The 24,083-nt window shown below is 40.2% G+C and overlaps 1 protein-coding gene across 2 annotated transcripts in view; it reads right to left on the reverse strand.

The window, feature by feature from the left end:
- LOC123519643 (inactive ubiquitin carboxyl-terminal hydrolase MINDY-4B-like) overlaps window positions 1-24,083 on the reverse strand; it is a 66,703-nt gene that overhangs the window by 26,993 nt on the left and 15,627 nt on the right. Inside the window, exon 3 of one of the 2 annotated variants that reach the window (XM_045281098.1) lies at window positions 2,117-2,320. The exons of the other annotated variant lie outside the window; for it this stretch is intronic. Within the exon in view, the coding sequence (XP_045137033.1) occupies window positions 2,117-2,320 (204 nt within the window). The remainder of the gene's footprint in view (window positions 1-2,116; window positions 2,321-24,083) is intronic. 2 annotated transcript variants of the gene reach the window in all.

Consider the following 24,083-nt stretch of genomic DNA (forward strand, 5'->3'; position numbering starts at 1 on the left):
ACGGAAACACATCAAAATAAATAGTATTGATGTTTATTGTCACTATTTTGCACTGGGGCCAGAGAGAGAGAGAGAGAGAGAGAGAGAGAGAGAGAGAGAGAGAGAGAGAGAGAGAGAGAGAGAGAGAGAGAGAGAGAGAGAGACAAAAAGAACTGCTCATTTTTCAGTCATCATTCAACTGACACACAAGATTCAACATCATCACAAACCACATGCTAACGATTACGGAATTTGCGCAAAGCCACAGTAGTGACTTTGCTGCGTGAGCTGGGAAGGCACGCAAGTCACGTTCCTCGCGCCGCCACCACACAAGGCGATCAACCTCTCTCCGGGGCTAAGACACCGAGAGACAGGTCCACCGCCGCTTTTATGAAGTTTGATCACAGGAGTCTTGGTAAAAAACTAACAATGGTATGAGAGAGAGAGAGAGAGAGAGAGAGAGAGAGAGAGAGAGAGAGAGAGAGAGAGAGAGAGAGAGAGAGAGAGAGAGAGAGAGAGAGAGAGAGAGAGAGAGAGAGAATGTGACTATTCAACAGTTCAAAACAACAGGAATATAATGTTCTTTCCTCTCTTAAACATTTTTGTCCCTACGGCAACATCAACAACAACAACAACAACAACAACAACAACAACAACAACAATAACAACAACAACAACAAATACGAAATCATTTAAACACGACACCCATAAGAGTGACAAATCAGAACAGCTGTGATGATGATGAGAAATTATGATGATGATGGTGATGCTGGTGTGTGTGTGCGCGCGTGTAGCCCAGTGACACATGTGGGTTAGTGTGTCTGCCTTTCTGTGTGTGTGTGTGTGTGTGTGTGTGTGTGTGTGTGTGTGTGTGTGTCTGTGTCGTAAATATATCTTTTAATACCAAGAAGTCTAATGGTGTTTGGGCACGTGAGAGAAAATCAGATGCAAATGTGAGATAATAAGCCAACAATTATTCTCTCTCTCTCTCTCTCTCTCTCTCTCTCTCTCGACATGGTAAAGCGACTCCTGAAATTCCTGGTTTTCTTTCCGTTTTCTCTAAAGGTCACGGAGCGCCTGGCAAGTCAGTAAAGTCAATCCTGAAATTTACCGTTTTCTAGAGAGAGAGAGAGAGAGAGAGAGAGAGAGAGAGAGAGAGAGAGAGAGAGAGAGAGAGAGAGAGAGAGAGAGAGAGAGAGAGAGAGAGAGAGAAAGGCGCTATCACCCCCCCCCCTCACCACCACAAAGGCAGTGTCCATGCGTAACAAAAGAGCATCACATCGAGTGGCGGTGACAAAGAAAATGGAAGGTTGCAAGGGTAGACTCCGGCAATTCGATCGGCTCTCTTAAATAGACACGCATTTTTGTCATTAGAGGGAGGAGAAGGAGGAGAAAGAGGGGGAGGAGGAGTAGAATGGACGTTAATAATAATAATGATACTAGGATATATAAAGAGTGATTGATTTAGTAGTAGTAAAAGTAGTAGTTATTTCTCACTTAAAATATGGCAAACTCCCAACGCAGACTAACTTAAACGTGGCAAACTTTCACCGTAGACTTAACAGAAAATGGCAGGACCTTTAGTCACACACCGAAACATCCACGGCATGTTACGAGTACAAAGACATCCAAAACGAAGCCAAACCCACCCACAGCATACCCATTGCTTTACAGACCAACCCATACACACCCACTGTCCTAGAAGCTCACCCACACACACACCCACACACTCACAGACGCCTCCACACACACAGGTACAGACCAACAAACTCACCCACACACACTAACAACTCTAGAAATCCACCCACTCTCACCCACATATCGACAGACCCTGCACACACACTTACAGCCCAACAAACCAACCCACACACATCCACAGACTCCTTCACACACACTTACAGCCCCAAAAACCCATCTATGCCCACCAATACACCGACAAACTCACCTAAACCCACACACACACACCCACAACCTCTATACACCCACTCACAACCACACTACAAGAAACCCACCCACACACACCCACACACACCCAATAACGCCTCCTCAGACGCATAGTTATACCCCTAAACAATCACCCAAACACCCACACTCACCCACAAGCTCTCTAGACACCCACAGACGCGTCAATACTCACTCTTAGCCGCCCGCACATCCACCTCCGAGATGGCCTGCGTCTGCACAACCCTCCTCACTGCTTTCTGAAAACTGCTCTTCTTCATGGGCTTAGCGGGCAAGTCTGCAGAGGGAGGCACGAATACTGGGCGGTCCTGTTCTTGCTGCTCCTGCCTTCCCTGACGTACGAGGTTCTGTGCATGCTGGAGGTTCTGCTGAAGTGTTTCTGAAGGTGGTGAGGTGAGAATGTTAAGTGTTTGGTGTGTGTGTGTGTGTGTGTGTGTGTGTGTGTGTGTGTGTGTGTGTGTGTGTGTGTGTGTGTGTGTGTGTGTGTGGGTGTGTGTGTGGGTGGGTGTAGGTGGGTATGTATGTTGAGAATTTCTATTTGTGTGTTTTTTGTGGTTTAAAAGAAAAGGAGAATGTAGAAAAAGAAAAGGAGGAGGTAGAAAAAGAAAAAGGAGGTAGAAAAAAGGAGAGAAAGAAGAAAAAAAGAAGAGAAGGAGGTGATAGAAAAAAATGAAGAAAGGCAGAAAAGAGAAGAGGAGGTAGAAAAAACAATAGGACGAGGTAGAAAAAGAAGGAGGTCAAAAAAAAGAGGAGGCAAATAAAAAGAAAACAAGGATATAGAAAAAAAGATAAGGATGAGGATGTGGAAGAAGAATGAGTAGTAGAAGGTGATACTTATAAAAGAATCAAGTACTCATTACCTTATCAACAAAATTACACATAAGTACAAAACAAGAGCATAACACGAAGGAATGTGAGGAAAAAATAAATACAACAATCTGAATCATCGCAACGAGACTTTACGAGGAAGGAGAAAATGAAGTGAATAACAAATAACAAACACAAGAAAAAATATAAGAAATCAAGTAATTAAATAAAAAAAAACACATAAGGAAACTTTAACAACTCACACACACACACACACACACACACACACACACACACACACACACACACCAGGTAAATCTCTCGCATGTTACCTGTATTTGGTTCACCTGCCCTGAGTCTTGTTCACGAAAACGCAATTAACTTTTTTTCTTTACCCCTTTATGTGCATGCGTGTGCTTATGTGTGTGTGTGTGTGTGTGTGTGTGTGTGTGTGTGTGTGTGTGTGTGTGTGTGTGTGTGTGTGTGTGTGTGTGTGTGTGTGTGTGTGTGGTTGTGTCTACTGCAATTTACAGCCAGCAAGCAACACACGCCACTGTCGCTTCAAACTGCCACGAATCACGAAGGAGAAAAGTTAGACACACTCCCCCCACTGAAATTTTATGTTCCTCTTCCACCACCTCCTCTTGTTCCTCCTCCTCCTCCTCCTCCTCCTCTTCCTCCTCCTTCTCCGCCTCTTCTTCTTCCTATTCCTCTTCTTCTTCTTCCTCCTCCTCCTCTTCGTATCTTTTTCCCCACTTCTCCTGACCTTTCTCTCCCTCCTCATACTCCACCTCATGATTTTCCTTCCACTTATAAAATTTTTAATCATTACTCTCTCTCTCTCTCTCTCTCTCTCTCTCTCTCTCTCTCTCTCTCTCATTCACTATTTTTCTCGCTACGTATTGTGTTGTCCTCATTTCACTTATTTTCGCTGACTTTTCAAAACATTTCACTAAGTCTTCATCCTTCCATCCGCCATCTTCCTCTTCTTATTTTCTGGACACTATTTCTATACGTATTTTGAACAAGTCCTTCCTCCGGGCCCGTCCAGGTGAGAGGTTCCGCTATCAAGGTTAATTTCAGGTGATTCTGCGTTGCTCTTAAATAACTTGCCATGTGTCTGTTTACCTTCGCATGTTGCTTCGCTATTCGTTAGTCTGTTGTCTACGTGTTTCTTTGCTTTCCTGTTGCTGGTGGTGGTGGTGGTGGTGGTGGTGGTGGTGGTGGGTGGTGATGGTGGTGGTGGTAATGAATCTTTCGTGTTTTCCAGGTAAGTGAACATAACTTCTATTGGGTGTTCACCTTCTGTACTCTCTCTCTCTCTCTCTCTCTCTCTCTCTCTCTCTCTCTCTCTCTCCTTTCGTTCATACTCTTTTTTTCTTCTCCTCTTCTTGTTTTTCGTCGTTTTTTTGTCGTTCTTGTCTTTCTCACCTTTTTTGTTCTCTTCTCTCTTTTATTTCTTGTTTCTTTAATCCTCGTCTCTCTCACTTTTCTTTTTGCTACTTGTCGTACCGGATATCTGTTTCTCCTCCTCCTCCTCTTCCTCTTCTTCTTCTTTCTCCTCCTCCTCTTTCTATATCTTTCTTTTTATAATAATTAAGTTGTTACAATGTGAAGGGGGAGAGAGAGAGAGAGAGAGAGAGAGAGAGAGAGAGAGAGAGAGAGAGAGAGAGAGAGAGAGAGAGAGAGAGAGAGAGAGAGAGAGAGAGAGAGAGAGAGAGAGAGAGAGAGAGAGAGAGAGAGAGAGAGGTTATCTGCTGTACTCTTAACTCACGAAAGATTTTAAAACGACCCCAAAAAAAAAGATAAAAAAAATTGATTGACGAAGAAAAAAAAAAAGAAAAAAAAACTTGATCAACGAAGATTCCTGGAAAAAAAATAGAAAAAAAAAACAGGTGAGGAACGAAGCGGATGCACGATTTTAAGGTAATCTGAAGGTAATTTTAAGGTAATTGCTTCATTATGACAAGGCGTTACCTGTAAATTACCTTAGATTCTGCATAGCTTCACCTGCCTCGTTAAGACATCAAGGTGGGCAGGTGGGCAGCTCGGTAGGTAGGTAGGTAGGTCTCTCTCTCTCTCTCTCTCTCTCTCTCTCTCTCTCTCTCTCTCTCTATCATATATATATCATCACTATCATGCAATCTTAACAGTGTGAGCCTTAATCTATCATCCACCCCAATTCCTCCTCCTCCTCCTCCTCCTCCTCCTCCTTACTCGGTGTATCTCTCACCTACACATGCTAATGGCGGTGTAGTTCATGAGGTGTGTTCTGTTCATGTTAGCCAGTGTCACGCGTGTTAATATCTACTGATTCTCTCTCTCTCTCTCTCTCTCTCTCTCTCTCTCTGGATTTCCTTAGTGATTGCCTATCTTGTTTTGCCTCTCTCTCTCTCTTGTCTTGTCTTGCCTTGCCTTGCCTTGCCTTGTCTTGCCTTGCCTTGCCTTGCCTTGTCTTGTCTTGTCTTGTCTTGTCTTGCTTGCCTTGTCTTGCCTTGTCTTGCCTTGTCTTGTGTTGTGTTGCCTTGCCTTGCCTTGTCTTGTGTTGTGTTGCCTTGCCTTGTCTTGTCTAGTGTTGTCTTGTGTTGTCTTCACTGTCTTGGTTTGCCTGGGTCGTGAAGGTAATGCTGAGTGACGGTAACTGGTGTGGTTTAAGCTTTCGATCGTTAAGCTGAGGGGTTGTGGTGGTGGTGGTGGTGGTGGTGGTGGTGGTGCATTTCGTCCTTTGTCTGCTTTGTTGTTGGTGGTGGTGGTGGTAATAGAATATTTTTTTCCTCCTCCTCCTCCTCCTCCTCCTCCTCCTCCTCCTCCTCCTCCTCCTCCTCCTCCTCCTCCTCCTCCTCCTCCTCCTCCTCCTCCTCCTCCTCCTCCTCCTCCTCCTCCTCCTCCTCCTCCTCCTCCTCCTCCTCCTTCCTCTTCTTCGTCCTATCTTTCTTCTTCTTCCTCTTCCTCCTCCCTCTTCTCTAGGACAGTGTGTCGTGGTAGTGACATTACGGTTCTTTTACTTCTCTCTCTCTCTCTCTCTCTCTCTCTCTCTCTCTCTCTCTCTCTCTCTCTCTCTCTTCCTTTCATTCGTGATTTGTCTTCATTCTTGTTCTTAACCTGCTTCCTTGTTATCCTCCTTCCTGTTCTTCCTGTTCTAATCCCTCGTGTTATTTTGTTATTTTCTCTCTCCTCTTCTTATTTTACTTCTTACACTAAGGGGATATTGTTCTATTTATTTTTCTTCTCCTCCTCCTTCTCCTCCTCCTCCTCCTCCTCCTCCTCCTTCACTTCCTCCTTCTCCTCCTCCTCTTCCAATTCTTTTTTAGTTTCAGTATTGTGTTTTCCCCTCTTTATTCTCCTGTTCCTTTTCCTCTCTCTCTCTCTCTCTCTCTCTCTCTCTCTCTCTCTCTCTCTCTCTCTCTCTCTCTCACACACACACACACACACACGTAACTTTCCAGCCAAACATTGATAAAACATAAAATTACAAAGAAAACCAAAATAATATTACAACTTGCAATAAATATAACTTTAATGAAAGGGTGGAGAATTAATACAAGTCTCGAGAGAGAGAGAGAGAGAGAGAGAGAGAGAGAGAGAGAGAGAGAGAGAGAGAGAGAGAGAGAGAGAGAGAGAGAGAGAGAGAGAGAGAGAGAGAGAGAGAGAGAGAGAGAGAGAGAGAGAGAGAGTGTGTGTGTGTGTGTGTGTGTGTGTGTGTGTGTGTGTGTGTGTGTGTGTGTGTGTGTGTGTGTGTGTGTGTGTGTGTGTGTGTGTGTATTACGTAAAATCTCTTCTATTTCTACTTACTGTTCTTTCCAAAGTTTGTGAAGGAGTTTTGTGTATGAAGGACTCTCTTCACGGCGTCCTGAAACCCACTGAAGGAATCCATCTTGAAGGATCCTTATTGGCGGAAAACTCAAGAAAATACAGGACTTCAAAACAAAGAAAGAAAACGGAACACTAATCTAGGCACCGAAAAATACAAAAATTATGAAAATCTATCAAAGAAAACGGAACTTCAGAGACTTCGATAATTGACTGGAGATAGAAGGAATCGAAGAGTTTATTGAAGGATCGACGCTCGCAGGAAGGAGATCGGAACCCAGTAAAGGGGGAAGAAAGTGTCACTCTTCACCTCATCAACCCATAGGTCACGTGAGGTCAGGTCAGGGATGGGTTCTTGAAGGTCAGTGAGTGGAGGGTCGTGTGTTCCAATGGGTCCTCTTCTGTCGTGTTCTTGGCTGAGGGAGGGACTGAAGGAGGCGGTGAAGGAGGTGTGATGGAACAGGTTAGGTTAAGTTAGGTTAGGTTAGGTTTGGATTGAGTTAGGTTACTTTCGATTAGGTTAGCTGAGGTTAGGTATGTGTAGGGCTGGGTTTGGTTAGGTTAGGTTAGGTTAGGTTTGGGTAGGGTTGGGTTAAGCTAGGTTAGGTATGTGTAGGGCTGGGTTTGGTTAGATTAATTTGGTTTGGATTGAGTTAGGTTACGTTCGATTAGGTTAAGTTAGGTTAGGTTTGGGTAGGGTTGGGTTAAGCTAGGTTAAGTTTGTGTAGGGCTGGGTCAAGTTAATTTAGGTTAGGTTTTGAGTTAGACTGAGTTAGGTTAGGTTAGGTTAACTTAATTTGGGTTTCCTTTTCTTGTGTATTTTTTTTCCTTATCTTCTTGTTCTGTTATTTTATCTTTCTTTTCCTTTATTTCATGGTCTTTTCTTTTAATTTGTGTGAGGTTTGTTATTTTTGTTATTCTTGTTCTTTGAGGTCGAGGTAATGAAAACGAAGCATAGAAATTAGAAAAGCTAGTCACACATTTTATCTTCTTTTTTTTCGTCTTTTTCTTCTTCCTCTTCAGTGATTGTAGGTGAAGGAATCGTTAGTCACTTGTCCATCTCACTCTGTACACGCTTCGATTCCCTTTTGTTCATCAGATCCAATTCCTTCCTCTTCTCTATGTTATTTTTGTCACTTATTAATGTGGCGCTGTAACAGATTATCATTATTATTATTATTATTATTATTATTATTATTGTAGTTATGTTCATTATTTTCTCATCATTCTAATTTTTCTCTCTTTCAATTACTGGTGGGACAATTTCTTTTCTTTTTCTTTTCTTTTCTTTTCTTTTATTTCTTTTTTCTATTTCAAACTGTGGTGGATTTGTTTTCCTATTTTTCTTTTTTCTACTTATCGTTTTCTTTATTGCATTTTTACAACTGAAATACGTGATGGGGCACTTCCACATATTACCCTCAAAATTTCCACGTAATTAGTCAATATCTTTCAATTAGAGGTAGATTCGGCTCTCTCTCTCTCTCTCTCTCTCTCTCTCTCTCTCTCTCTCTCTCTCTCATGACCTTTGCATACCACAACCTTTTTGACTTTCTCTAATAATAGTGACACAATTTGTCATTTTTTCTCTCCGTGCCAAGAAATGACCTTCGCATAAGAGAGGGAGAGGGGGAGAGGGAGAGGGAGAGGGAAAGGGAAAGGGAGAGGGAGAGGGAAGGAGGGGGAGTAGAGGGAGAGAGAGCAGAGGAAGGAGGGAAGGGGAAATGAGGAAAAGAGGAGGAGAATACAAAGGAATACAAAGGAAAGCCAAACAGCAACAGACCTGTTGGTCCTTTCGAGGCTGTTTGGTAACTACTTCTAACTGGCTACAGATAAGAGAGACAGGACAGTACAGGAGAAGGCTCCTCCCCACCCACCACTCCCTCCAGCTTTCGCTGGCATGGAAAATAGCTTGAAAAGTACCATGCAGTATGGAAAAACTGACATGGAATTTTCACAGGAAAGGATGAAAGGAGATTCTATTATTCACCCTACGGTGAACTCTACATATCTATCTATAAAGTTAATATAGTATCATGTTTAATTATTCAGACAAGAAGAGAGCTTGTTGGGGGTTATTCTTTAAATATTTATCAATTTTGTTTTTGAATGATGCAATGGAAGTACTGTTTACTATTTCAGAAGGAAGCTTATTCCAAATGTTAACTATTCTATTAAAGAAAAAGTGCTTTGCCTCGTGGGTTTTAAAGCGTTTTGGTGTAATTTTAAATCCATTATTTCTTGTTATGGTGGAATGATCAATAGTAAAATATTTATTGACATCAAGGTTGTTGTATCCCTGAAAAATTTTGAAAACTTGGATTAGGTCTCCTCTTATCCTGCGCTTTGTTAAGCTGAATAAATTTAATGCTTCCAGGAGGAGGAGGAGGAGGAGGAGGAGGAGGAGGAGGGTGATAACAAAGCCTTCTTCTCCATCATCATCTTCTTCTCATTCTCCAGATAAAGAATGAGAGAAGGAAAGGAGGAAATTAATAAGAAGAACGAAGGAAGGAAGGAAGGAAGGAAGGAAGGAAGGAAGGAGAAAAAGTAGGAGGGAAGGAAAACCAGAGAGAGAGAGAGAGAGAGAGAGAGAGAGAGAGAGAGAGAGAGAGAGAGAGAGAGAGAGAGAGAGAGAGAGAGAGAGAGATAAGGAGATTCTCAATAAAAAAAACAGGAAGAGAGAATAAGAAGAAAAGATAAAAGAAGGAATCAGAGGAGAAAAGAAAGGAAAAAGAGAATAGAGAAAAAGAAGAAAAAATAGAAAATGGAGAAGAGAAAGAGGAAAAGAGAATGAGGTCAAAAGAGTAAAATAAGGAATAAGAGGAGAAAAGAAAGGAAGAAATAAAGAAAAAGAATAAGAGAAAAGAAAATGGAGAAGAGAAAGAGGAAGAGAGAATAAGGACAAATGCGTAAAAGAGGAAATAAGAGGAGAAAAGAAAGGAAAAGAGAATAAAGAGAAAAAATGGAGAAGATAGACGAAGAGAGAATAATGAGAAAAAGAGAAGAAAAGAAACGAAGAACAAGAATAAAGAGAAAAAGAATGAGGAAAAGAAAGAAAAAATATAGGAGGACTTCTTAGCACTTCCTCCTCCTCCTCCTCGTCCTCCTCCTCCATGACCTCCCTCAACCCTGGCGGAAGTGTCTCGCTGTCTCAGGTCTCGTCTCGTTGTCTCGAAGCGTCTCGTAATGGTCAGGCTGTTGTGGTTATTATCATTATCTTCTTTATGCCCTCTTCATCTTTTATTGGGCCGCCATCTTGTTTGTTTTTGTGTGTGTGTGTGTTAGTGTGTGTGTTTACCCAGCCAACTATAATTAATTTCCCCTCTTTTTTTTCTCCTCTCTGTTTTTTTTTTTTTTATTAAGAGGGAGGTATTTGCATGTCAACCCCCTCCCCTTCTCTATCCCCTCTCCCTCTCCCTACTATTTCGACTACCTTCCCTCACTCACCCTCCTCCCCTCACATCTATAAGAGAAATTTGTCTAAGGAATTCTTTATCTTGGAATCTAAACTTCTTTCCACTTTACGATTATCATTATTATTATTATTATTATTATTATTTTTACATATGCGAACCCGGCCAAGGACGTTAAAAAAAGTGACAAAGAAGAAGAAAAACTCAACATACGAGATTGTAAAGGCGACAGTTGGAAGGTAAGTCTAAAATTACCTCGAGGATTGTGTTGAGGCGGAGATGGATGAGAAAAAATGAAAAAGACATGACTACGAATGACGAGAACATAAAAAAAAGTGAATAAAAAATAGACAATAAACATTCAAGATTGTAAAGGCGACAGTTGGAAGCAAGTCTAAAAATAAATGAGGATTGTGTTGAGGTGGAGATGGATGAGAACAAAATGAAAAAGACACGACTTCAAAATGACAAGAACATTAAAAAAAAAAAAGCGAAAAAACCCCCACTAAACATACAAGATTCTAAAGGCGACAGCAGGAAGGTAAGTCAAAAATTACTACGAGGATTGTGTTGAGGCGGAGATGGATAAGGGAAAAACTGAAAGAGAAAAGACACGACATCGAAATGATATAAAACGTAGAATAATAATTGTGTCATGTGGCGAGGCGGAATATGCAAACAATTCATAGGCACAAAAGACAGTGGGTTTTATTCCTATTTCTGTTTTTATACTGTTAGTTTAGGCCTGTGTGTGTGTGTGTGTGTGTGTGTGTGTGTGTGTGTGTGTGTGTGTGTGTGTGTGTGTGTGTGTGTGTGTGTGTGTATTTACCTGTCGTACACATCTCTTTGTGTATCTAATGTTATTTTTCATCAGGTGGTTAAATTAAAGTGATAAAATGACGAGGAAAAAGAAAATTGATGAGAGAGAGAGAGAGAGAGAGAGAGAGAGAGAGAGAGAGAGAGAGAGAGAGAGAGAGAGAGAAAGGTGTGCATCAAAGTAGGAGAGGAGGAGAAGGGGGATGCGTGACACTCCCCGATGAAGGTCCGTGACTGACTGGCGGCCCTGCTCCGTATGACCCGTGAGGAATAGCAAGCTGGTATCAAGGTGAGGAATGTGCTTCCCTCTCCTGTCTATCGCTCGCTGTCTGTCTCAGTGAAGATGTGACTGTGTGTGTGTGTGTGTGTGTGTGTGTTCATTTTCTGTGTATATGTTTGTACGTGTCTATTCATCGTCCCGCTTAAAATGATGAAATTGTATGAGTGGAAGTGAATATGTGTCTGTGTGTCTGTGTGTCTGTCTCTAATAAGTCCTGATAACTTCGCATGATAGAAAGGAAGTTTGGAATTTTGCATAGATTTATAAACGAGGGTGGCGTGGATTAGACTGGAGGTGAATGGAGATGAATGGAAGGTATTTGAGTCTTCTTTCTCTTGCAGATTGAAGTTGAAGATTAGCGATGGAATGATTTAGTTGTCTGTCTGTCTGTCTGTCTCTCTGTCTATCCCTTGTATAAAATTACTTATCAATCATCAGTATCTTATCTTGGTATGTCATGATTAAAATTGATGATATTAATGATGATAATGAAAGAGACGAATGACTGAATGATTTACTGATATACCTGTCTGTCTGTCTGTCTGTCTGTCTGTCTAACCACTAATGAGATGAATAATAAAAACACGAGAATGAATAGGTGATGTCTGTCTGTCTGTCTGTCTGTCTATCTGTCCACGAGTAAAACTTATAATTAAAAGATAAGTGTCATTTCTCTCAGTTTGCCTGCATAATCTATAGTGAAAAGCTGGTCATTAGTTAATCTCTTTCGTCTGTCTGTCTGGCAAGGCTGAGAGACAAGATGAAGAAGACACATATGGTATGATTGCCCTAAACACCGCGTCGACTCCCCAACACTGAAGGTATCACTCAGGTATTGTCCTTAATTAGTCAGATAACACGAGAGAGAGAGAGAGAGAGAGAGAGAGAGAGAGAGAGAGAGAGAGAGAGAGAGAGAGAGAGAGAGAGAGAGAGAGAGAGAGAGAGAGAGAGAGAGAGAGAGAGGTACAAATATTACAAACTCTGCGACCTCCTTCCCTCCTTCCCCCTCCTCCCCTTCCCCACCTCCCTTCAACCCCCAACACTGCTAACTACGCCTCAGTTCTTTAGTAATCGGAAGTTTTCGTGATACCTGAGAAAATTCCTGCAGGTAAGGGGCGCACACACACACACACACACACACACACACACACACACACACACACACACACACACACACACACACACAGATAAGGGGACACACAAACACACATACAGATAGGGAGAAGTGAGGGAGAGGGGAAATATTACCTTGGGGTCTCTAAGGAAACTAGGGGAGAAATTGGGGAGGACATGAGGATGGGAAGATGGGAAGTTAAGTTAATATAATGTGAGGTAATATAAGTGACTTTAACTAACAAATGAATAATAATAATAATAATAAATAAAATAACTTAAACTAACTCAATATAACCTAATGTCAGCCATCCTAACTTAACCTAACCTAACACAACAAACAATATAACCCCAACAAAAGTAAAAATAAAAGTAACTTAACCTAACCTAACCTAATTCAACCTAACTGTTCCTAACCTAACCCCCAAAAGTAATGTAATTTTAACTATAATAAAATAAAATTAACTTAATGTAACTCAAATGAAACCCACCTAAAGCTGACCTAACCAAACTTTGCCTAACTTAACCCAACGAAGAACAATGTAATTTCAATAAAAATAAAACAAAATGAACTTAACCTAACCTGACCTAACTTGACCTAACCCAACCCAAGAAAAATTATGTTATTCCATCTAAAGGAAAATAAAAGAAAATAATGTAATCTAAGCTAACTTTACCTAATCTAACTTTACCTAATCTAACTTTACCTAATCTAACCCAACAAAAAATAATATAATCCCAACTAAAATAACACTAACTTAATCTAACTTAACCTAATTTAACCCAACCTAACCTAACCTAACCTGCTACAGAGACACCACAAAAGAGGCCAAACCCACCACCACCACCACCACCACTACTACTATCACTACCACCACCATCACCACCACCCCTACCACAGACACCACCACCACCACCACCACAACAACAACAACTACACCACCACCACCACCACCACTATTATCACTACCATCAACCACACCTACCACCACCACCACCACCACCACCACAACCAGAAAAAAAAAAGCCTTAAATTTAGCGGCGACAATAATTTAAGTAACGCCATAAGACTTAAGCCAAGACACATTAACCCAGTCACGACACGGCTTAAGCCACTAACCCCTCCCCCCCCAACAAGCTTGCTAACCCCCTCTTTTTCCATCCATTTCTCTCTCTCTCTCTCTCTCTCTCTCTCTCTCTCTCTCTCTCTCTCTCTCACCATCGTAACCATAACTAGGGAGGGAGAGGGGGGGGTGTTTCTATGCGGGTGTGACTCATGTTGGATTAATAATGAAAGAAAAAAAAAGAGAAAAAAAGAGAAAAATATAAAACTTTCTTGATTCCAAAAGACGTAAATATAAAAAGGAAAGGTCTCTGATTTCCGCTTCCCGTTTTCTTTTTTTTTTTTTTATTTTCTTACTCTAAGTCTTAAATATTCTGATAAAAGGGAAAGAAAGGAAAAAAGAGGAAAATTATGTGAAACTTTGAGTATTTCCGATTAATTAAGGACAAGAGCAAAAAAATTCTGTTTCATATTTTCTTTCAATCTTTAAAAATTCTGAGAAAGGAAAAAAAAACAGGAAAACTTAAGAAATTCCGTAAAATCTTAAAGGAAAAGAGCAAATCGTTTATTGTTTCCCTCTCTCCATTTTCTTTCATTACTCTCTATCTTTAAAAAAAATTAGTTTCATCTTTTCTCAATCTTTAAAAATTCTGAAAGGGAAAAAACTGGAAAAATAGTGATAATTAAAAGGAAAAGAGCATAAAAAATAAGTTTCATCTTTTCTCAATCTTAAAAAATTCTGAGAAAGGAAAAAAAAACAGGAAAACTTAAGAAATTCCGTAAAATCTTAAAGGAAAAGAGCAAATCGTTTATTGTTTCCCTCTCTCCATTTTCTTTCATTACTCACTCTATCTCTATAAAGCAAAAAAAAAAAAAAAAAAAAAAAAAAAAAGAAAAGAAAAAACAAACTATCAATTTTCGTAAGATTAAGATTAAAGGCCAAAATTCAAGTTTCACTCAATCCATTTTCTTTAATTATTTACCCCCATCTAAAGAAAATGTGCCTTGTCTGTCTGTATGTATGTCTGTCTGTCTGCCTGCTTCTGTCAGTCTCTCTGCGTTCGTGCGTGCGTGCGTTCTTATTTTTATATCTTTTAGCCACGAAAATCACGCCTTTTCGAAACTATTTACTGGAGGAGGAGGAGGAAGAAGAAGAAGAAGAAGAAGAAGAAGAAGAAGAAGAAGAAGAAGAAGAAGAAGAAGAAGAAGAAGAAGAAGAAGAAGAAGAAGAAGAAGAAGAAGAAGAAGAAGAAGAAGAAGAAGAAGAAGAAGAAGAAGAAGAAGAAGAAGAAGAAGAAGAAGAAGAAGAAGAAGAAGAAGAAGAAGAAGAAGAAGAAGAAGAAGAAGAAGAAGAGGAGGAGGAGGAGGAGGAGGAGAAGGAGAAATAATAATAATAATAATAATAATAATAATAATAATAATAATAATAATAATAATAATAATAATAATAATAAGAAGAAGAAGAAGAAGAGGAGGAGGAGGAGGAGGAGGAGGAGGAGGAGGAGGAGGAAGAGCTCTCTCATGTTCCTATTACCTCACTTCCTCTGATCATTAAGTAGCAGATTTTCCAGGAAGTGTCTCCAGAAAAAGTCGAAAGTCACAGAAAAATCAGGAGAGTGAAGAGATTATCTGTAGTTGTAATGAGTCTTCTGCTGTGGTGAGGTAATGTTGATTGTTGATTGATTGATTGATTGATGACTTAATTTTGAGTAGAATTATGTTCAGTTTTGATGAATGTTTTTCAGGATGGAGGCTGAGAGAGAGAGAGAGAGAGAGAGAGAGAGAGAGAGAGAGAGAGAGAGAGAGAGAGAGAGAGAGAGAGAGAGAGAGAGAGAGAGAGAGAGAGAGAGAGTTTGATAGGCAGATAGATAGAAAGATAGAGTTTGTTGGACAGATAGATAGATATATGGACAGTATATTGACAGTAAGATAGATAAATAAATAGACAGACAGACAGATAGATAGATAGATAGATAGATAGATAGATAGATAGATAGTAAGTAAGTAAATAGATAGATACATAGATAGACAGATCTACAGATAAGCAGTTTTTTTTCGTAGATACTTAGAGGATTGCATAGATTAATTAATAGATAAATAAAAAAAAAGCAGAGATAGATAGATAGATAAGCTACATAGATTTAGAAGGTATTATTAGTTATCAAACATTCTTAATTGCATAATAATTCAGAAAGATAAGATTTCTTGGTTTGCACGTTCAAGAAATTCTGTGTACACGTCCATAAAACACACACACACACACACACACACACACGTTAAGTTATAGTCCCGTGTGTATTTGAGTTAATGTATATATATGTTCATGTATAAATTCACTTTTGTCCACCACCACCACCACCACCACCACCACCGCCAACAACACCACCACCACCATCACTACCACACTCACCACCACCACAGGAATACACTCACTTATACTTTCGATCTTTACCAGCATACGCACTTTCTACAACACCACTACCACCACCAACACCACCACCAACAACAACAAAAGCAATTAAATCTCACACTTGCACTCAACACACTCAAGAAATAGAGAAAAACACCACCACTTAAACAGACACACACACACACACACACACACACACACACACACACACACACACACACACACACACACCAAAAAAAATCTCTTTCGAAAACCCCTTAAAAAAATTGCGTGGGAGAACAGAAATTGCGTGCGGCGACTCCACCTCATTGTCCACAGGTGCTCTGAACTCCACTGGTACCTGGAAGCGCCCTCACCTTTGTGCCACACCACCACGTCCACCACCACTTTGAAAATTCACCAATATCCACTTAGAGACTCAAATCCACTTAAGAAATACTGATCTGGTTTTGTAACTAACACCACAAGACTTATCCACTTTAGTTATATGGAAGAGAGGAGGTGTGTGGGTGTGCGCGTGCCTGTGGAGGGAGTGGAAGGGGGTTCACGTGCTCCACTGGTCCCAGCCGCCACCACTCTGAGCTGGGAATGGCTCCACCGCCTCCTCCTCCACCTCCACAATGCCTTACTTCTAAGCTCCTCCTCTTTCGGTCCGCCTACTTTTACTTCAGTCCACCATTGAAACGCCAGGTACGCTCCTCCGTTTTCTTTGATGAGGTGTTGGTTATATTATTGTTATTTCTTGATTTCTCTCAATTTTGTGCTTAGTTTTGCTTTTACGAACGTTTTTATAAGCTATTTTATTTCTTATTTATATTTTTTCTTCGTGTGTGTGTGTGTGTGTGTGTGTGTGTGTGTGTGTGTGTGTGTGTGTGTGTGTGTGTGTGTGTGTGTTGGGGAGGGGGGCGCAAACGCTCAAACATTTCCCCAGTTAACCTGCCTGCAAATAATTTTTTTCCACCTGATCTTGACAAATCACCGTGAGAAAAATAAACATATCAATCTTAAATTTACGTGTATATATTTTCCAATTTGATTTTTTCTTTCTTAGATCAAAGCTTTACCAGAGAGAGAGAGAGAGAGAGAGAGAGAGAGAGAGAGAGAGAGAGAGTATGACCTAGCCGGAAATATCTCAGGTGACCTCAGAAATTTTGGCAATAGAGGTCAAGACACTGCTATCGTTATCATCGTCATCATCATTACTCCCGGCAGTGACCGTCAGATGTCGCAAAAAGAGAAAGATGACGAGAAGGAGGAGGAGGAGGAGGAGGAGGAGGAGGAGGAGGAGGAGGAGAAGGAGAAGGAAGATAACCCACAAAGATATCTCGTTCTACCCTTCTTTATCTTCCTCTTTTCCTCCTTACAGTTTCTTTCTTCCTTCTTTTATTATTTTCCTTTCATCTCCTCACCTTAAGTCTGTCTTCTTTCTCCTCCCCTTCCTCCTCTTCCTCCTCTTATATTCTTATCCCTGTCTCTCATTCCATTCCTCTCTCATGTTCTTCCATTTTTCATTCTTATCCTCTTCTTGTTTCTCTCTTTCCATTCCTTCCTCCCTTCTTCATTCATTATTTTTTTCTTGCTTTCTTCTTCTTCTTTCTCCTCCTCCTCCTTCTCTCCATCCCTTTCTATCCCTCTTGCATCTTTCCCTCTTACCTTTCTTCATTCCTCTTTTCCTTCCTCCTTCCTTACTTCCGCCCTTTCCTTTAATGGCGTGTGACATCCGCCTATCGCACGCACGCCCGCACGCCCACACACGCACACCACACAGTCGTACACACACGCACGCACGCCTCACCCAATGCGCCACTTCCTTCTGATGGCAGTCACGTGATCAACATGCGTGATCTAAACTCGTTCTGTCCTTATCCCTTATTCTAAATTCTCTTCCTCTTCTTCCTCCTCTTCTTTCCTCTTAGTCTCTCTCTCTCTCTCTCTCTCTCTCTCTCTCTCTCTCTCTCTCTCTCTCTCTCTCTCTCTCTCTCTCTCTCTCTCTCTCTCTCTCTCTCTCTCTCGTTAGGCCATGATGGTCTATAAAAACAGGCTGGTAGGCTTAGAGAGAGAGAGAGAGAGAGAGAGAGAGAGAGAGAGAGAGAGAGAGTAAAGAAAATTAAAAATAAAAACGATTATTTACTTTTTAATTTTACTTTGATCTCTCTCTCTCTCTCTCTCTCTCTCTCTCTCTCTCTCTCTCTCTTGATCCCCTATTCTCAAAATCTAAACCTTTATACAAAGAATCATATCCTATAAACAAAGAATTCAACCCCTTATAGTGAGATCCAACACCCTATTCTGTGACACGACCTACAGACACGCAGACACAATTCCCTACTGCCCCTCGCCACCACACGCACGTACACACACGCACACGCACGCACGCGCACACAAGGTTTTCTTTCTTTTATTCTTTTATTCTTTATTCTTTCTTTTCTGTTTTATCTTTTTATTTACTTTTATTCTTTGTCTTTTCTTTATTCCTTTTTCTTTCAATATATGTCGTTTTACGTTTTTTTTCTTTCAAATTATCTTTTTTTCTCTCTTTCATTCTTCTTTCTTCTTTCCTTCTTCCTTCATTTCACCACTGCTCTCATTTCCTTCATTCCTAAACACATCCTTATCTTCTTTCTCCCTCCTTCCTCCTTCCTTCCTTCCTTCCTTCCTTCCGTTTCTATCAGTGCCCTCTTCTTTCCTTCCTTCCTTCCATCTCTTCCTTCACTTTCCCCTCCTTTCATTACTAGTACCCATTTCTTTCCTTCAATCCTTTCCTTCTCTCTTCCTTCATATTAAACTATCCTTTTATCCTTCCCTACATCCATCCCTCCTTCCTCTTTCAATACACGCCATCCCACTCTCAGTAAACCAGTGTACACTAATTCCACACTTAAAATACACCATAAATACACTTCTCTCACAGTTACATCGCTAATTACACACGTGAGGACTCGCAGGTAAGCATACATCACCTGTACGGTTAATTAGACAGGTGTTATGGCAGCCCAGGTGAGTTATAAGCCACCTGACGTGATAATTAAAGGTGTTTTTTGAAGATTTGATGAGTGGTGGCTAAAAATAAGTAAGTACAGTGTGGTATGTGAGAAAAATGGAATATGAATGAGTTGGTGAAAATAACTGTGATGGAGAGTTGGTGAGTATAATAAATTGTGGTGTGGAGTTGGTGAAAGTAATAATTTGTGATGGAGAGTTGGTGAAAGTAATAATTTCTGATGTAGAGATCGTGAAAGTAATAATTTGTGATGTAGAATTGGTGAAGGTAATTATGATGGAGAGTTGGTGAAAGTAATAATTTGTGGTGTAGAGTTGGTGAAAATAATAAATTGTGATGTAGAGTTGGTGAAAATAATAAATGGTGATGTAAAAAGTAAATAAAAGAAGTAAAATAATTATATAAAGGTAAATAATGAATGGAAGTAATTTAATTGACAAGCGAATGAATAAATTAATAAAAGGTTAGGATTTTTGGGTCCATATTTTGAGCTTTTATTTTTCCCTCCATTTTTTTTCAACTTGTGTGAATGAAAAGAAATGGAAAACTTTATCAATGACATAAAAAAAACAACAACAATGTGTGTGTGTGTGTGTGTGTGTGTGTGTGTGTGTGTGTGTGTGTGTGTGTGTGTGTGTGTGTGTGTGTGTGTTTTATTAATGTTTCTTTATTCCAATTTCTTCTTATTATATATATATATATATATATATATATATATATATATATATATATATATATATATATGAATGTAAACTTGTTACGAACACGATTTCTTTCCTTGTTTTTCAAATTTTTCTTTCCAAGGTCTAAACATACACGAGTCAACACCAAATGAAAGGAAACACAGACACACACAAAAAAGAAAAACAAGGAAAATTGAAGACTGGAAAACAACACCAAGAAAAAAAAAATGCACAAATATTTTTCTTTTTATGCTTTTTTTCTATTTTCTTTTTCTATTTTATTGTTGGTATCAAAGAAGGAAGAGATAGGAAATAATAGAAACACTGACTCTCTCTCTCTCTCTCTCTCTAAGGAAGGAAATTATTCAAGGACAAATTGATAAAAAAAGAAATGACCTTGTATACTTTGCTTTATTTCCTTTTTTTTTTTTTTGCTGAAATTATACAAAAAACTGAGGGCACGGCCACCCCTTTCCCCCTCCTCCCCTTCCTCTGCGTCTATTCGTTGTAGAGGGGGGAGAGAGGAGGAGCGGAGCATCAACCCACACGCACACACGCACATTAACACACACACACACACACACACACACACACACACACACACACACACACACACACACACACACACACACACACACACACACACACACAACGGTAAACGCTTGCTAACTACAAAACTCACGAGATTCATGTTATGGTTTCAGATTTTTTTTTCTTTCCTTTTCTTTCTTTCTTTCTTTTTTTCTTTCTTTCTACCTTTCCTTCTTTCTTTCTTTGGTTATGTATGTATTTCTTTATTCTTCTCTGGTTTTCCCTTTTTTTATGCTTTCTCCGTTTCAAATAATTTCCTTCTGTCTTTCTTATTGTTTTCCTTTCCATTTCTTTCTTTCTTTCTTTCTTTTCTTTCTTTTTCTTCCTCTCTTCTTTTATTTCTTTACTTTTCCCTTTGTTTCTTTATTCATTCGTTTATTCCGTTGTCATTCATCACTTCCCTTTTCCTTCCTCTATTCCTGTCATCTTTTTTCTTTCCTTCATTCATGCAATCATTCCTTACTTTCTCATCATTCCTTCCCTTCACTCATTTCTTCTCATCTAACCTCAACTAACTCATTCACTCACTCAACTCACAAACACTCAAACACACACATCAACACACTCAAAGCAACAATAAACACTAATAACACACCTGCCATTCACACACACACACACACACACACACACACACACACACACACACACACCTGCGGGAAGGACAGGTGTGGGAAAGGAAGACAGGTGTGTCTAGCATGTCAATAAATCTTCGTGACAAAATTCCAATGTCAGTAATTTCAAGTTTAAATTTTGTCACGAGTCTCATGAGGAGGAGGAGGAGGAGGAGGAGGAGGAGGAGGAGGAGGAGATTAAAGTCTAATTTCACTTTATTATCATTATCATTTCATTATTATTGTCATCGTTGTCTCTATTACAGGTTGCCTCTGCTTTTATTTATTTCTTTATTGCTGAAGGAGGAAGAGAAGAGGAGGAGGAAGAGAAGAGGAGGAGGAAGAGAAGAGGAAGAGGAGGAAGAAGAGGAACAGGAGGAAGAGGAGGAGGAAGAAGTCACAGGAGTTTTATATTCCACTAACCTGTCATGTTTAAAATTTTGCTGTTCTTTTTTTCATGTCTGCGGAACCGAGAGAATTGAAAAGGTGTAAAACTTAAAAACTCAAATATAACCAAGTTTTTATGAAGGTTAATATGTTGAAAGAGCTAAAAAAAAAAACATATAAAACTAGAAAATAACAACTATCACTATTAATTCCGTGAAGACAAGTGAGTTAGAGAAATAGAAACTTGAAACTAAATATATTTTGAGAAGTTTGGGGAAGCTGTATCGACTTAAACGATTGAAAACTTGAAACTAAACCCATTTTGTTAAGTTTTAGAAGTTAGAGAAGATTATGGAATGTTAAAATGATGAAAACATAAGAAGCAAACCATTTTAACCCCTTCAGTACAGGACCTTGATATTTGGGTAGGATTAGAACATTTTATTGACATTAGGAAGGGTCTATGGAGATCAGAAGATTGATGGCTAGAGTCTTCACTATTCTAATCCCCCACATGTGTTTGTGAAGCTGTATAAAAGAAGCAAATATCAAGCAGAATGAATATGGAAATGCGTGATGGTACTGAAGGAGATAAAATGATGAAAACTGTAAAGAACTAACTAGGATTTTCATGAAGCGTGACAACTCGTGAGGATGATAGCGTTTGTGTTCTTTCCAAGTGCACGGGTTCGAATCCTGTCCACGGTCCGAGTGTAGGTTGGGCTTCCTCACTCGGGGCAACGTTTTCCTAGCGGGTGGGCTTTGAGATAGGAGGTACCACAAAAAATTATCCCCTTTAGCCCAGAAATTCCCGTGAAAAGCCCACATGGTATAAATGAAAAATAAATAAATAAATGGTGTGTTTGTGTGTGTGTGTGTGTGTGTGTCATCATCTCCACCACTGCCGCCGCCTATCTATTCCCAGACTATCGATCACTCCCTGCCTCGCCGTGACCGTCTCTGGCGTGAATATAATTTGGTCCACAAAGAAGAAAAAATATGTTTGTAATGACCTGCCACACGTCTCCTTCTCCTTATCCTTCTCCTTCTCCTCCTTCTCTCTCCTCATCCTCCTCTTTCTTCTCCTTTTTTTTCCATTTCCTCCTCTTACCTTATTTTTTTTTCTGTTTCTCCTCCTCCTCCTCTTTCTCCTCCTCCTGATCTTCCTTTTCTTCGTCTGCTTCCTCCTCCTCCACCTCCTCCTCCTCCTCCTCCTCCTCCTCCTCCTCCTCCTCCTCCTCCTCCTCCTCCTCCTCCTCCTCCTCCTCCTCCTCCTCCTCCATTATCTCCCAAACAAAAGAGGAAATAATGACCTCCACCACCACCTTTACCTCCTCCTCCTCCTCCTCAACCCTTTACATACCATCCTAATTTTTCTTCCCCTTTATCCCCTTTTTCTCTCTTCCTCCCCCTCCTCCCCCTTAATGATAACGACAAATCTGATAATTTCACTCGTGGCTTTGTCGTAATGGAGGAAGAGGAGGAGGAGGAGGAGGAGGAAGGAGATATTAGGAAGAAAATCAATTAATATTTTTCTACCTTTACAATTCTTGCATTTCCTCCCTCACCTTTCTATTCTTCCTTCCCTTCCCTTCCCTCCCTTCCTCCCTCCTTCCCTCCCTCCCTCCTTCCTTTCTCCACACTAGCAAAAACAAAAATAAACACAATTGAAAATCACACTCAACTGAAAACAACACAAACACAGACACACATACACACACACACTCTCTCTCTCTCTCTCTCTCTCTCTCTCTCTCTCTCTCTCTCTCACCTGTAATTAAGAGTTCCCGCGCACCCAGGTAAGTAGCAGGTAAGTAATTAGTGCTAAGGTGAGATAAGCAGGTAAGATCTTGGGTTGTAGGTTAATTAGTTGAGACAGGTAAGCTAACACAGGTGATATTTAGCTGTGTTTCGCTGAGAGAGAGAGAGAGAGAGAGAGAGAGAGAGAGAGAGAGAGAGAGAGAGAGAGAGAGAGAGAGAGAGAGAGAGAGACTGTTGTTGTTGGTGTTATCATTATCTGTCTTTCTCTTTCTCTTTTCTCTCCATTCGTCCTTCTTTATTTCCTACTTCATTTTCTTCCATCCTCCCACTTCCTCCTCCTCCTCCAGTTAAGAAGTTTTTGCTCAATCTGAAAAACTCTCAAGATTTACGAGTGACCAAGACGAGTGGCGCCATCTGTGGAGAACTCCGAACACTACTACGTGCTTTCTATTTCCAGGCCGAGTGTTCATAAATCATTGTGGACCAAGTGAAAGAGGAATGCAAGTGATGATGGAAGAGGAGGAGGAGATGGAAGAGGAGGAGGAGGAGGATATAGAACAAGAAGAACGTAAAAATAGACAGCAAAAAGAAGATACAAGTAAGAAAAAATAAAGAAGAAATATAAAAATAAGAATAATGAACAAAGAACCTTAGAAAAAAGAAAACGAAAGAAAACAAAAACACAAAACAAAAAAAATAACAACACCAACACCCAAAAAAAAAAAAAAAAAAAAAAAAAAGAAGGAAAAATAAAACAAAACTTAATCAAACTCTAACGAACAAAGAACACCACAAACTATCACCCTCCCCCCTCTCCTTGGTACTCGCGTGGGGAGGGGGGGGAGGGGGGCAGGTGAGTAAGCAGGTGAGTCAGTAATGAGGGGTGGCGTGAGTGTTACCTGATGGCCACCTGTGATGACAGTAGCGTGGGCAGAAGGGAGAGGAGAGAGACACGCATAGAGGGAGAGTGTAGAGGAAGAGATGAATAAGAACAGCAACAACGACAAAGAAGGAAGGAAGGAAAGGAGGTTAACAAAGCTATTTTTTTCTGTTTGACTGAAGAGGAAAATAACAAATTAAATATATAAGGAAAACCAATAAATTTCCTCCTCCTCCTTTTCCTCCTCCTCTTCCTTCTTCTTCTTCTTCTTCTTCTTTTTCTTCTTCTTCTCCTCCTCCTCTATATTCATCACCAAATACTCTTTTCCATAGTCCTCCCTAAACTGCCACACGTTTTCTTATTGGAATCTACCGACAGAAGACGAAATAAAAGAAGAAAATATGAAAGAAGGAAAAAAAAAAAGGAGGTGGAAGGAGGGAAAATGGAATAGGAAGAGCTCAAATGACAGGAAAAGACTGGATGTAAGAGATGGAAAGGGTGGATGGAGGTGGATGA

The sequence above is a fragment of the Portunus trituberculatus genome, chromosome 45 (assembly GCF_017591435.1).
Source record: "Portunus trituberculatus isolate SZX2019 chromosome 45, ASM1759143v1, whole genome shotgun sequence".
In the NCBI taxonomy this organism is placed as follows: Eukaryota; Metazoa; Arthropoda; class Malacostraca; order Decapoda; family Portunidae; genus Portunus; species Portunus trituberculatus.